General features: G+C 36.2%; 1 protein-coding gene across 11 annotated transcripts in view; it reads right to left on the reverse strand.

The window, feature by feature from the left end:
- LOC139962107 (neural cell adhesion molecule L1-like) overlaps positions 1–15,022 on the reverse strand; it is a 133,018-nt gene that overhangs the window by 12,386 nt on the left and 105,610 nt on the right. For all 11 annotated transcript variants that reach the window (XM_071961993.1, XM_071961994.1, XM_071961999.1 and 8 more), the window contains one exon: positions 2,334–2,517. In XM_071961993.1, the coding sequence (XP_071818094.1) occupies positions 2,334–2,517 (184 nt within the window). The remainder of the gene's footprint in view (positions 1–2,333; positions 2,518–15,022) is intronic.

Below are 15,022 nucleotides of genomic sequence, written 5' to 3' on the forward strand. Positions count from 1 at the left end.
AGTACCTCACTATATGATTTGTAGTTAAGTAAACTGAGAAATAATTTAACAGGAAAATACAGTTATATGGATTTTATCACAATGGATTTTTAGTTGTTATTACAGATTATACAAACAAAATGTTGTGGTCCTACTCAATACTCCCAGGACAACAGCGGGGAAAATAAGAACTTTTGGAATGAAATGTTGATCACAAGAAAGGGGGGGCACATTCATGGAATATCCCAGGAGAGTTTCTTTACACTTCACTGGTTTGAAAACAGACAAGTAGGCCAATATGTACATTTTTCTATCCTTAAAATGGGTTCAAGTTATATATCAAATTCTATCCTTAAAATGGGTTCAAGTTATATATCAAACAGACTGCCTGTTATACCCGTAGAGGTCCTAAATTACCATTTGAGGGTTGTCACAAAAGAGGGGAAGAAAAAATATTCAGAAGAAAGAAGAAAGAAATTGCTGATATTCTTTGAAGAACAAGAAAAGCAAGAGGTTTTGAGATTCCTTGGCATCTAAATATTACTGTAGGTTCATTGTGTACACTTGGTTCCGACCTTTTATGAATATTAATGTAGCATCAACACAAATGTTGTTCCTTGCTATCAGCTCAAGTTTGATGAACAAATTGATATTTTAAAGAATTTGCTTTAAGCTCTACCACTCATTAATATTCATGCCCCCTCATTAATAATATTGGGGTAGAATTCCGACTTGCAGCTGGAAGGTTAGGGGTTCGACTCCTGGCCGGGTCATACTGAAGATTTGTTGAAAATCACTCTAAGCCCTGCCCACTCATTAATATTCATGATATTAGCACCAAAATATATAGGGATCGTCTACTCATGATGGGTAACCTATGTACCAAGAATGAGATCAATCCACCTTGGGATTGCTGAGAAAACCTAATTTCAAGCTTTTTTGCGAAAAACAACACTTAGCCCCGCCCCTCATGAATAATAATGAGACTGGACAAACTGTCACCATATTCATATAGAGGACTTTCCTCTTGTACCACCAAACCAAGTTCCATGAAAATTGAACTTACGTTGCGAAGATATTGACATTTGTTGAAAATCACTCTAAGCCCCGCCCACTCATTAATATTCATGATATTAGCACCAAAATAAATAGGGATTGTCTACTCATGATGGGTAACCTATGTACCAAGAATGAGATCAATCTACCTTGGGATTGCTGAGAAAACCTAATTTCAAGCTTTTTTGCGAAAAACAACACTTAGCCCCGCCCCTCATCAATAATAAAGAGATTGGACAAACTGTCACCATATTCATATAGAGGACTTTCCTCTTGTACCACCAAACCAAGTTCCATGAAAATTGAACTTACGGTTGCGAAGATATTGACATTTGTTGAAAATCACTCTAAGCCCCGCCCACTCATTAATATTCATGATATTAGCACCAAAATAAATAGGGATCGTCTACTCATGATGGGTAACCTATGTACCAAGAATGAGATCAATCTACCTTGGGATTGCTGAGAAAACCTAATTTCAAGCTTGGCGTCACACACACACAGACATACACACACACACATACACACGCAGTCATGACCGCATAGATTCCTACGGCTAACGCCAAGGAATCAAAAACTGACAAAATGATATATTGATTGTCAATTACTACAAAAGTAGTAAAAATATGACCTTTTTTTGCAACTGAGCATCCTTATTGAAGAGTACCTCAAAGGGGAGGGGATACTTCCTCCAACTAAACCACCTTCCCCAAGCCACAACATCCCATGCCACTGGAGGGTTGCCAAGATGATGATGGAGTCACCATGCAAACAAAGAGAGGCTTCAAAACCAGGTTGTTATAACGATCATCACATAATAATCATCACAAACTTGGAATGGGTACGTAGACCATGTTGCCCGATAAATTGGCTAAATAATACACCGTTACTGAGAAAGTGCTGAGTGATTGCCACAAAGGTTTCTTTGTGCACCACACAAATTTACACAATAAAATTGACAATACACCAACCAGGCTATTTTAGAGTTAATAAGTCCAGAATAATTTACTACCATGCTGTCCTGATGCTTTACAAAGCTTGTAGAATTAAATACAACATAACACACAAGCAGGGTTATACAAATCCTACCTTTCAGTTTGTCTTCTGTTTGGCTGAACTTTTCTGGAATGCCATGTCGGATAGATGGGGACAAACACCACTCCGATTGAGTCTATTCCCCAACCTCCCCCCGCCCCTCCCCCCGCCCCTCCCCCCCCCTGGCTAACCTACTACTTTGCATTCTTTTCATCAAAATAATCACATAAATACTCATAACAAGACAAGAATAGTTGTTTTACCTCCTTCTTCCGTTGTTACCGTCTGTGCTTGGGACCTTGGGCCCTCTGCAAAGCCGTTCTCTAAGGCGACGGCGATCTCGTATGTTGTGAAGGCCTGGAGGTCGCCGAGAACGCACGATGTCTCATCTGGAGAACACTTCATGACCTCTTCGCTGCCTTGTGCATTCGACATGGTGTAATATATCTACGAGAGAAATTTAGAAATAGATACCGCTATAAATGTCTTCAGGTTTTCACTATTTTTATAACACATACAGTAATACTGAAAACATTCCAATTGCAAATGCCAATTAATTGGCATAAATATATTTACAGTGGTCAGTTTCAAAAAACTCAATTTTGAAGAATGAATATCTCATGATCTGACAAAAGTGATGTGCGATGACCTGGTGCGCTTTTGAGGGTGAATGCTGTTGCAATTACCGACCCGTGGAAACAAAAAAATGTTAGTTTTTTTTTTATTTCTTCTAACGGGATAACAACAAGATGGTTTAATAAGTTAAGAAACAGTGCAATGTAAAATTGTTAAATTACACTAAATGCAGTGCGGCCATAATATCCTTTCTCCGAAATTGGATTAAACACTTCAAAATATCCAAATAATACATTAACTATGTCTTCACAAAATCCAGATATTTTAAGTCTCAATAGAGACTCTCTTGCTGAGAATTTCGGAAAACAAACTTCCGATAGCAGATTCAATGTTTCTTATTCTAAATGCACTCTGACCAGGTGCGTTGAATCGAGAAAAGCTGTCGCAATCGAAAGAAAGAAATTTCATTTTCTGTTGACCTCATGGTGCAAACGATTTACCCTAAAATCACTGTGACCGCCCATATCACCATGTTCATTACACAAAAGTAACCTAAATATACTCGTAATGTCCACTTTTTTTACCCAATTCCACGGAGGAAAACAGGAGCTACTGTATTTGCTAGCTACCACTTTAACTGACATAATGGCAAATATGTAGGAATGAAGTGACTATTCTGCAATTATGCAAAAATAGCTGATAATCACTAATTCAAGAAATCCCTGATCATGCATGCTTTGCAATGGCTCTTTACTTCAAAATGCTGCTAAAACCCACAGAAATCTTCTGTGTATAGAACTTTGCTTCCTTCTCAGATAACAATTAAATGTGCAAAGTTTCTGTGGCTATATCTGCGAGTTTGGGAAGCAACTTTTTCAGGTCACGGAAACTGATGCCATACGTGCACCAACAAAATTTCAAAATTCTATGGTTCAAAGTGGAAAAAGCTGCTCTACACAATCACATACATACTAATTTTGCAGTCATTTTGCCAGCTTTGTTCCACACTTTGTTAAACGACACCAGATAAATTATATCCCAACTTCCCAATATTTCTGTCATCTGTATTTGATGCGGTTCAAAGTGTTACATGATGAAGCCTGATTATTTCTCAATGTATCAATGTCGTTTGACAGTATCGCCTAACTTCCACAGTGAACTATGATACATTCCTTTGTTACGAGGATCGGTCTGGGACGGCAGGATTAATACACCCTGGTATGCTAAATCGAGGGCCATCAACACTTCATAGAGTAGTAAGATTGACTAGTATTAGTTCAATAAGATACTCCCCCAGCAGATTTATTCGTGAAAAGGTTATACCGACGGTCGCGACATTGGTTGACACTCTTCGACGACGTCGCCTACGAATGCGAGCATACCGTCCTAATGTCAATGTTTCCACCGGGACATCATCATACTCTACATAATTGAAGATAATCTGTCTCCAGTTTTATCCATCATCCCACAAGCCGGCCTCTTCCTAACTGTAAAAACAGCAACTGCAACCTTTTATCCTTCTACATAACACAGGGGGCATGTGGCTTTAATGACATCTCTCTAGGCAACGTATAACAGCTAAACATGCCTTTATGAAATGAGTAGTAACGTTCACAACGTGATACTGTACACGTGTCTATCAAAAGTTTGAATATTTACAAAAGTTGAAAATTGAACCCTCTGGGTATACTTTTAACAGAATTTAGCTGTTTTTTTTCTCTCACGAAAATGTATTTGTGGATATATGAAGATACATGTATCAATTTTAGCTGTCTAGGTATACACATACAGTATTATACATATCCAATGCCTACCATGTATGCCGTCATACAGTACTTGTGCCAAGTGGGGTCTATAATAATATCAGGAGGCTACCATAAATTAGAACACTTTTAAGTTCAGCTTTCTTTTATGTAGATATTTTTTCCCCTCCTTTTTCAAGAAACTGTCAAGGGCACTACAGACTTGTTCACTACACGATTCGCTGCTCCTTCACAAATGACAGTAAATTATTTTCCAATTTTCACAAACTTGATCCGGACCGACTTAATATCTGACCACATACTGAACTCGATTTTTCCTAGTTCCAAAGAAACCACAGATGTTTTAAAAATCACCAGCTTCTAAACTCATGCAGTACATTATCTGATAATCTTATTATCTACAGCTGTGTAGCTAACCTACAGCAAAAACCATTAACTTTGTAATTCTTCACTGTGCATTCATTAAACCCCAAAGATTTGTCAAACCAGGGAGCTGCTAGCAGCTCCCTGGTCAAACGAAATATAATAAACACTGTCATGATTACACTATCGATGTAAACTTGATGATCTTTTTCATCTTTTTTCAGTTTTCATCGCAATGTCAACTAAACCATGACTAATGGGATAGACAGCTGTGCTTGGACAAAAACGGAAAAGAAAAAAGAAATTAATAATTTTCAGGCCGTTACGGATCGTCATGGATACCATATTTTTCATCAACAATGAACAATTAAAAGACTAGCAAATTTGGTATCTGAATATCGATCAAGAAATTGTGGTGATTATTTTAATAGATGTCAATGGTATTTGCCTGAACTGCTAATTATGTTGAAACATTAATGGACAAGTATGTCAGGTGACTATGATCATGTACTTCTTCCACGTGAGAAGTGATATCAACACTTTAAAATTTAGCTTGTACAACCTACAGGCATATCAAAGTTCAGTTTCCTATGATGCAACAGTAGTATACAGAAACCTTCTATTTCCACAATCAAACAAAAGTGTCTTTTTCTTGGGACATCATAATTCTGCCTTCCATATTTCTTTTCTGGATCAGACTGCCAAGTTCACCTTATTAAACACAACTCAGTATATAACAGATAAACTTACTTACACACATCAACATCATAACAGTGATCAGGACAGAGGGAGATTTACTATTACAGTACTTACAGTATCAGTAGTATTACAGTACATATTATTACAGATTTAGTATACAGTATTACAGATCTATCTTTGTCATGAGGATGTAGGTGGCTGCCATTTTGTCTGATATGGGCAGGCCTAGATGTAATCATGCCACCTCAGACTCAAACCCTTTCCCTTTCAATCACCTTGACACAACTCAGATATCGATATATATACTAAACCTGTACAGCACACACATCGAATCATCATGACATTGACAGGAGAGAGGAAGATGTACTTAAGGCTTTACAATTACAGCTATATCATGAGAATGTAGGAGGCTGCCATTTTGGCCAATATAGGCCTACTGTATGTATAATCATGCTCAAAATCTTTGACTCTTTTCCCTCCATCAGTGGTATTTTCAATTTGAAAGTTGTGTATTTCAAATACCATTGTCAACTCAAAGGTTTCAATACCTGTATATGATTAGGCTGAAAGTATTTTAATCAATTCCACATTTTTCACCTATCTTACACTTTGTCATATTGGGCATACAGTAATAATCACATGTACAAAGAGAAATGCACAATAATATATAATATTTGTGTCATTTACTCCACTAGAGGATATGAAACTGAATTAGTAATGCTACAACACCACACCATCATGGGATCAAAGTATCACATAACAAAATAATAAACTATGTATTGAAACTGTCTTTAAATTTCCTTCCAATGAGAACGCAACGTGTGGCAATTGCCTCATGTGTAAGAATCACCAATGCAAGTCATGTGTACCCTTGGGAACCAGATTCATTTTCTAGCACAATTTACAATGTTTGAGTAGCGGAATTAATTCACACTATTCAGTACAAAGGGAAGGCTTGACCTGGTGTGAAGGCTATGACCCATTTTCATTGTATATAAAGCTCTGTACAAACAGAAAGTATAACGTGCAGGGTTATTCCCTTTATATTTTATCTGCCTTTTGCACTATTACCTTTTCTTAATTCAGGTTAAGAGACATTGAATGTTTTAGAGTACTTGGTACATCAGAAGTGGATATCAGTATATGCATGTACCTTCCCTCCACACAATTGTGACATGAATCTTAAAGCCACAAATAGATTGCAGCCATGGAAACACTGAAGAGAATGCTGAGTATCGTATTGAGCACCTTTCTGGCACAATTTTCATAATTTCGATCAAATTGCTAAATCATCCTGCCTGATACTATAAAATTTTGTGACAACGCACATCATTTAATCAAATTTCATTCACATGATAAAGGAAGAGTGATATTTGGTAATTTAATTTTTGTCATGTACTTAATAATAATATGAAATAGGACAAAATTCTCACTGTCATATGGAATTATGCATTTACACTTCACACCAGTTTTCTTCCACGACTGCATGGTGACAAAAATCTAGAAATGTGTGTCTTAGTTTTACCAAACAATGTTTACCTTTTGGGTAATACTCTGTATGCTCAGTGACAGTGGTAATGATTATACTAGTGTAATGAGTTACATTATGATAAGCTATGGACAGGGAAACCAATTTTAAGAAGGATCTGAGTCTTGGCGAGTTATCTTTCTTAATTGCTTTTTATCGTTATTTGTAAACTGTGTCACTTAATTCTTGTCTAAATGTGGTGCTGCAGCCGAATGAATAAAGGTGGTGGTATATGAAACAATGAGACTTAGCAATCGCGAGGTTCGATCCCTGGCCGGGTCATAGTAAGGTGGGTTTTTCATCCAAGAGCAATCTACAATTTATCCATCTGAAATGACTTTCTAACTTGAAAAGATTCCCAATTAAAAGATTCCTCTTAAAAGTGTTGAATTGGAAGCCACCCGACGTGCAAGTTGTAATCCATAAACCCTTGCTGGTTCCTCTCACATTTATGGTCGCTTAAGCGTCGTAAATATAACGGCCACATTATGTACCCATTGAAGGACCAAAACCTCTGTTGAGCTTCACTCTTGGTTAGCTCCCACTTGATAAACAAAATAAACATTGATATTATTGCTCTTGTTTGGGAGCAAAGGTTAGTTTTTGTCAACACAGGGCAACATCTCTTCTATCTTGGTATAAGTGAATTTACTACACTTTAGGACAATAGAGATCAATGCATGAAAGACCTTGTAAACACAGTAAGTCTCAAATCAGAGCAAGCATTAAGTTGACTATATAATAAACGTCAGGCATGTACACCTAGTTTGTTCAATTTGTCACACTCTTAAAAGCGTCGTCCGTCTGTCAGAGAAAGAAAGCACTCGGCAATTAATAACCTAAGAGGATAAAATTGGTCTTTTCCTGATACCCCTGAGCCGTTTGCGCAATAACCTACTCTGAGAACTCTCCCCACTGCAAGGCGGTTCTCTTTCTTGTTTCCACTCGACCGAACCAGAAATATGTACAGTATCATATCATGTACTCTTAGATAAAGTCATGACACATATTTCACACATGTCATAACTTAATTACCTACACTAACTAATGATAAACGGTATTAAACGCATTTATACAGGTCTACGCAGTTTTATATATAGCTGCTAATAACAACAATATTGTGAACTCTTTTTTATGAATTTCACACTTTGAAACTGAATACAATGCACATATTACTCCTTTATATGTTACTTTAACTCCTATGCTTATGGGATGCACAATAATGTGATAACCTAATTTTTCTTTGCAGCTACCCAGCGGCAAAAAATATCGATGCACTGGATCAACAGAACCTCATCCGTTAAAAGGTATCAAGGAAAACAACCTTTGGAAGATAGCTCGTTGTAACGATCTCAACACGGGCAATATAAGTAATGAGATCTGAGCTGTACAGTAGCATTAATGAAAAATACAGCAAGAACACCACATACAATAAATCTATGTGTATGAGTTACTTAAATGAAGTCTCCACTGCCTAACTGAAAGTATATAATTGAAGGCCATATTTCATCCAAGTTTATATGCTAACAAGAAAATTTCTTTAGTTACATATTTTGAGCATCACGTCCGCCAACTAATTTCTTCGCAGCAAACGTTGTATGTGGTGGAGTGGTCGGAAGGTGGGATATTAGGGTAGGGGGTATGGCATCATTACATTAAAGGTAACTTTGACACATATAATGTAAGCAACAGAAGAGGTAATAGTCCACCATGTCCGATAATGACCCAGTCAGATTGAGAGAAACTATTGATGTAATTTAGAGTACAGCACTGATATTTTTACCATCAGATCACACTTGAACAATTAAGGCATATTAAATGCTCCACATAAAGTACTGCTAACTTTGTTTTTTCGTCCCATCAAGAAGATGCGGACAGCGTATGAAATCAAGTCAGGATGATCATATTACGATAAAACTAAGAATTAACTATACCAAAAACAACTAAATTATTCAATCCCAAAAGATGCCTGAATTATTGCCATAAATGTCAAGAACGCTGAGATGATTATACCAGAAATTGCTGCAAATAAGGCTAGAAATAGTGACCTAAGAACATAACCTACACTCTCAACCAATTATTGCAACTTTAAAATTTCCTAGAAGGAATTCACATGTATTACGCCTCTCCTCTCGAGCTGTCTTTTTCTACAGAGATTGAAAATAATCCAACCTTGGCAAACAAAGCAAGCTGAAAAGATGGTTGAATGACATACTGTATATCATGAAATCCATTTTAAGTATAAATTAGCAATCTCTCCCTAGCTGACACCCTTGCCCATATTCTCACTCTTATAGACTTTTACAACACAAATACACATCACAGGGCAAAGTGCTTTCTTGATTCCATCCTCCTGTCTCTCTTATCCTCCCCTGCCTCTCAGACAATCGGTATTTATCTGCCTTCATCATTTATACGTCCATCTATCTACAGTATTTACAGCTAGGGTAATTTCAAGCTGGTGTTATATCTCTCGGTACCTCCAAGCTACACCCAAAACAGCTGTTAGTAATTTGATAAACAGGAAACCAAGTCTTCATCTAAACTCGTGAAATATATCAGCCAGCCATTTGACATTATCCTTGCTTCGTCAACAAATCCATCTTTTTTTTTTCTTTTCTGTTTTACCTTTTTCTATTTATCTATTTCACTCCTTCATTAACCAGTAAGTTTCTGCTTCCATTTTCTCTTTTTTGTTTTTCCTCTCTCTCTCTCTTGTTGACGAGTTATGGAGAGGAGATTGCCACCGTTTTTATCCTAGAGTGAATGAGGTATCAAATTATCCCGACTCCCTTCCATCGCTGTTTTTATGACCTTCTCAAATGAATGCCTATGTCACTCCTTCACACGTCAACTCATATGCTTAAGACCAGCCAAATGGAGGATGACTGGCGTTTACAACGGCATATAAACATCGGCGTTAAAAGAAGTACAAGGGCCAACGTTTCCCCAGTCTGTTACCATCAATTCTTGTGGAATGCCTATCGGTTGCGTAGAAGTCAGCTACAGTATAATACGCAAAGAAAGATCCCAGGATAGGATTAAAACAGTCCCTCTGATAATAAAAGCGTAGAGTACAGAATTGTTTTTTTTCATTCTGTACAGTCTTCATTCTTAAAAGTGTGCCTCCTTTTGTTTAAACTTATTTTGAAATCAGTGATTAAACTTAGCCTAGCTTTAATTTTACTTTTAAATAGCTTCTTCAAGCAACTGGCTAAACATTAGTTTATTACTAAAATGACCATACATTCAGCATACTGATTAACTGTACAATCAGCTGACTGATGTGACACATACTGTACAGCCACATAATGATCTGCATACAAAGTTTATGAAATATTTTCTTCTTGCTCCAGCAGGGTGAGCTAACCTCTACCAGTTATTCACCGTATTATAGAACTTACAGTATATGCAAACTGTTTTAGCCCTTGTACATCTTTCTAAAGGTAGAGTTAACTTTCACAAAATATGTTATTCAGCTGTGACTTACAAGCAAAACATTTCATAAAGTATATCTTGTGTTCACTATATAAAATACAATGCTTATGTGAGAAATCGTGCATAATATCTGACATCTTATGAATTATTTCTGGTCAATTCCCTAAAATCAAGGACAATCGTAACTAATTAGATATGATGTTTTTTCACTTCCAGGTGACTAGGCTGTTAACTGTTTCCATGTCAACCATTGCTCCTAAATATTGCAAACCTTGCATGTAATTAGTTTCCAGAAATGCAATTGCTGATTTTTGTCTATGTAATGAGAGCTTTTTCTTCTCATCACAATCATCTTACATTAGTGTGTATGTTCCTTGTATTTTCATTTAGTCATTATGGAAGGTTTTTTTTTTTGGGGGGGGGGGGGTGGGGGGTTACTTAATTAGCTTCCTGCAAGATACCACACCTGGAATTTAACTGAAAGATGACATTGGGATGACAATTCACCTACAGTAGCAACGTAGACAATTTTTGTTGTCTTCCAAACAATTGTTACATTCTCTGCAATTTGATTAGCCCTTGATTTGTTGTAATGTCTCATGCTAACTTTCTTAAGTGATAACTGCTAATACACTGAACTGCAAAACTTCCGAAGATTATCTTAAATCCATTTAAACAAAGTGGACGGGTCAATCAATTGGCCACAGATTTGTGTCCACTTTATACACAGCAAGTTCTTAAAACTTCTTTTGAAATTCGATGAATCAAAATAGTTCTGTATTAGTAAATTCTATAGTTTTGAGGACGCTAAGCTTCAATTGCAGGTCAACAAACATTGGTCTATTCACATTACTAGGCATTAGAAATCATGAAAACAGCTGCAACTCCCATCAAAATCCATCAAAGATTGACAATTTTACAAGTCTTTTCTCAATTCTAATTTTATTTATGAATAAACATTAACTAATTATGCACACTGATGATGTAAATGGGAGTGACAGCCTAATTTTCTGTTATGTTATTCCTTTATTTTTACAACTTCATTTCAAGGACACTGAACACAGGTTTGTGGCCTAAGACGATTTTTTGAAATATTTGTTTGTCTTCTTTGCAAAAAGGAACATCACATTATTCAAATGATATATATGTGGACTTGTGAAAATTATCTGTATTTAATACCATATTCCTTTAAGTTACTGCTTGCTAAAATGATGGAAGCTAAGGTATTTTTCTTTCAGTAGGTTCAGCAGGTATCTAAGAAAACACACCAGGAACAGCAGCACAGTGCTTTTACACTGTCCTCAATAATCCTAATAAGCTTAATACCATGCCAGATGAGAGACATCCTCAGCTCTTGGAATACCAGCTAGTAAATCAGGCAGAGGAAGATAAATGGCACAGGGAAGAGAATTAGACAGTCAAGATAAACACTGAGTTGTCTGATACATTGCCATCCCCATCACTATACTACGGTCAACTGTATGATGTGTGTAAGGACTAACACTATGTATTTGGGGCTATCGCAAACGACCACCGATCTGCCTCGTAAAAGTTAGTCACAATTCCTTCCAAACATTTCCATAATTTAGGGCTTTACCTTCTTTCCTCATTTGAATTTTTCTAAGCTTCTCGGAGAGACTGTGATCTACAGTATGTGATCATATCTATCCCAAAGAGATGATATATAAACATACAAAGCAAAAGCTGTCAGCTTCTGGTTTGGAAATTAAAATGTAACATCCTGTTTCTACTCATTACAATTGGTACAAAAATCAATACTAGTTAAAATGAGATGACACTAATATAGCTAGATGTTTATGATAGCCGTCTGAAGATTAAAATTAAGCCATTCCACAAAGGAACATTGAAATTGTCTACTGTGTGTTCCCAGGGGAATAATTTATCTGGTCTGGCAGAGCAAAATGATATGTAAAATTGCTATAAATGTGGAAAATGTATAGCAAATTCTGTACACAGGAACTGTAGTATTTTATAGGAGAATGCCTATTAAACAGCCTTCAAACTGTGAAAGTAATCCCTGTATGCCCCTTCAGGCATCATGAAAGTGATTGTAACTAGTATTTCATGTTCATAACAAATTTGAAATGTCTCCCCCCCCAGATCTTAATATAGTCAAAAGAAAATGCATGCAATTAATCTTCCAATCATCCTAATATTTTTGAAACTGTATTAATTATGGGTATGAATTCTAGATTTAGGTAGTTTTCCCCGGTCTGAAACCAATGTTGTAAATTGAAAACTGATTGGCGGGTAGTTCATAACGATTAAGCAACCATTACCAATCTTGGCTGATTAATTTGAAAATCAGTCAGCTTCCCCTGCCCCTCCCCCGTCTCAATTTTAAAGGGGTCTGTTTATGTTTATGACACACTGTGGTACTGAAACCATATCTGTACTATTTTGGTGAAACTAATCGTTCAAATCAAGTTACTGAACTATATCTAGATTTGCATCAGACAGTGTAGCTATTACCTGAAACACTTTGGCATGTACATAGTTCTCTAAATACTGGGCAAAGGTGTTCATTTTGTACCATATTTGTTACTGGATTTAATTTTATTAGCTTTAAGCAAGAACATTTATGTGGTTATAAGTTCCTTATCTTGTCATAATAATTATCTATACTAATAATCGGCTCATTAATCTGCTCATTAATCAAATTAATGGTTATTAACTTTGGAACCATTCTGGGAAATAAAGTTATCCTAGTACCTCCAGCAGCCTAAATATATACCATGAAGGTCAGTATACATTGTCCCACAGTACACACATCTCACAATATATCCCAAATGGTTTAACACCTTATTATTATCCTATTATCAGTGGCCTAACCATTCACAATCAAGCCTGCCAATCACACTTCTGTAGCAGCGGCCCAATCTCATCTGTAAAACATCTGCTGTGAACACCTCCGTGTATTAAGTTCGGCATTGAAAGAAATGATGAAACAATAACGAAACAAATAAAAAAAATTATATTAAAAAAAAGGAAGAACGTGTCCAATTTCGATTAAACTGATAATTCATTTAAAATTTTCTACAGTTTGCTGGAGAGAGATTCGATTGAATTAAATTAAAATCGCTCTTTCCAAAAAATGTTCTCATGGTAACGGTATATTCAAAAAGGTGACTTATTTACTCATCCCCCAAAAAAACTAGGCCATGCTGCAGCTGGAGTTATTACGTCCGACTGCGACACAAGATTATCCGTTGACAGAGTGAGCCCTATAACGGTAAATTGTTCTGAAAAACACGGTCACAGCCCAGACATAGTGCTGTGTTTGCTTTGCTATTAATAGACCTACAGTACTATAGCATGGTGATTGGAGGCTATCCAAGTGTACACATCCATCAAGAACTACTCTTGTTTAAACTGCCTTTCAATTCATTCCTTAATTTCATTCAGCAAATTGACAAAACATCACAACGATGTCTTCTAAATATCATTAGAAGGAACTCATACTGTGACATTCAAATCTTAACTTTTTCGGTAATTTATGTAGTTTCCTGTTCCAGCATGACATTTACAATACAAGGACTCGAGGGTTTACACAATTTGACTCATGAAAATATGTTTGCCACCAAAACACATGAATATAAATCTTTGATTCCCAGAGGTAATAACCTTCAACATCAGAGATCTAAACTCCCATAGTATGGGCCCACAGCATGGCATGTGCTTGCTATGTTAAGCCTTTTGTAATTTCTGTATGCTGAAAATTTTGGTAGCATCGTAAAATACTGTATAAGTCAAAAAGAAAAATTCAGTCTACTGAAAAGGATAGAGATCAACCACCACTTGGCTGAATAACAGATACAGGATATGATATCAGAATATTTGACATGTAACATATTTAAGCTAATCACCTACCACACTATAACTAAAACTAATCTTGAACTGAACTAAAGTAAGTACTATTAAGAAATGCTCAAACTTCAAGAAATTCAAAATGTTCTATACATCCAATGTTTCCCTTAACTAACTTCTCCCAGTTTGCATACAACTCAGTTAACTCTTGCTAAGAGCAAAAAAAAAATGACTAAAAAACACAATGACTAAAATTTCACTTCATAAACCCCCTGGAAACTGAATGGAAATAAAAAATGAGTAAAATAGTAATGACAATCAAATGACTACCATGGTTCCAGAAACAGACTACTTTTACTACGGGTCATAAATTGGAAAATGAAACAGGAAAAAAATGGGGGGAAAGGTCCACATTATTTAACCAATCAAAAATATCGATTTGTAGAACTTCTACAAAATCATAAAACTAGGGTGCTTCGAACATTCAAAAATGATTGGTTGATAGAGTGCAAACACTACAGAATTATTCACAGCAATCTATAGGTAGAAACATCTGCCATTTTCAGATTACATTCAAAATGGTGTCACACAAATCGTGCTTGATAATTTGTCATTAAACTAGAACTTCTTGGAGGTTTCGCTTAAATTACAACAAATCAGCCATGTTGGGACAAAGGTAACTGCCAAACATTACTCACTTCAGGTTTATTTACTTATTTCTTCAGAGACTAAGCTCTTAAGCTATTCTTACACTAAA

This window comes from Apostichopus japonicus, chromosome 20 (genome assembly GCF_037975245.1).
Source record: "Apostichopus japonicus isolate 1M-3 chromosome 20, ASM3797524v1, whole genome shotgun sequence".
NCBI lineage: Eukaryota > Metazoa > Echinodermata > Holothuroidea > Aspidochirotida > Stichopodidae > Apostichopus > Apostichopus japonicus.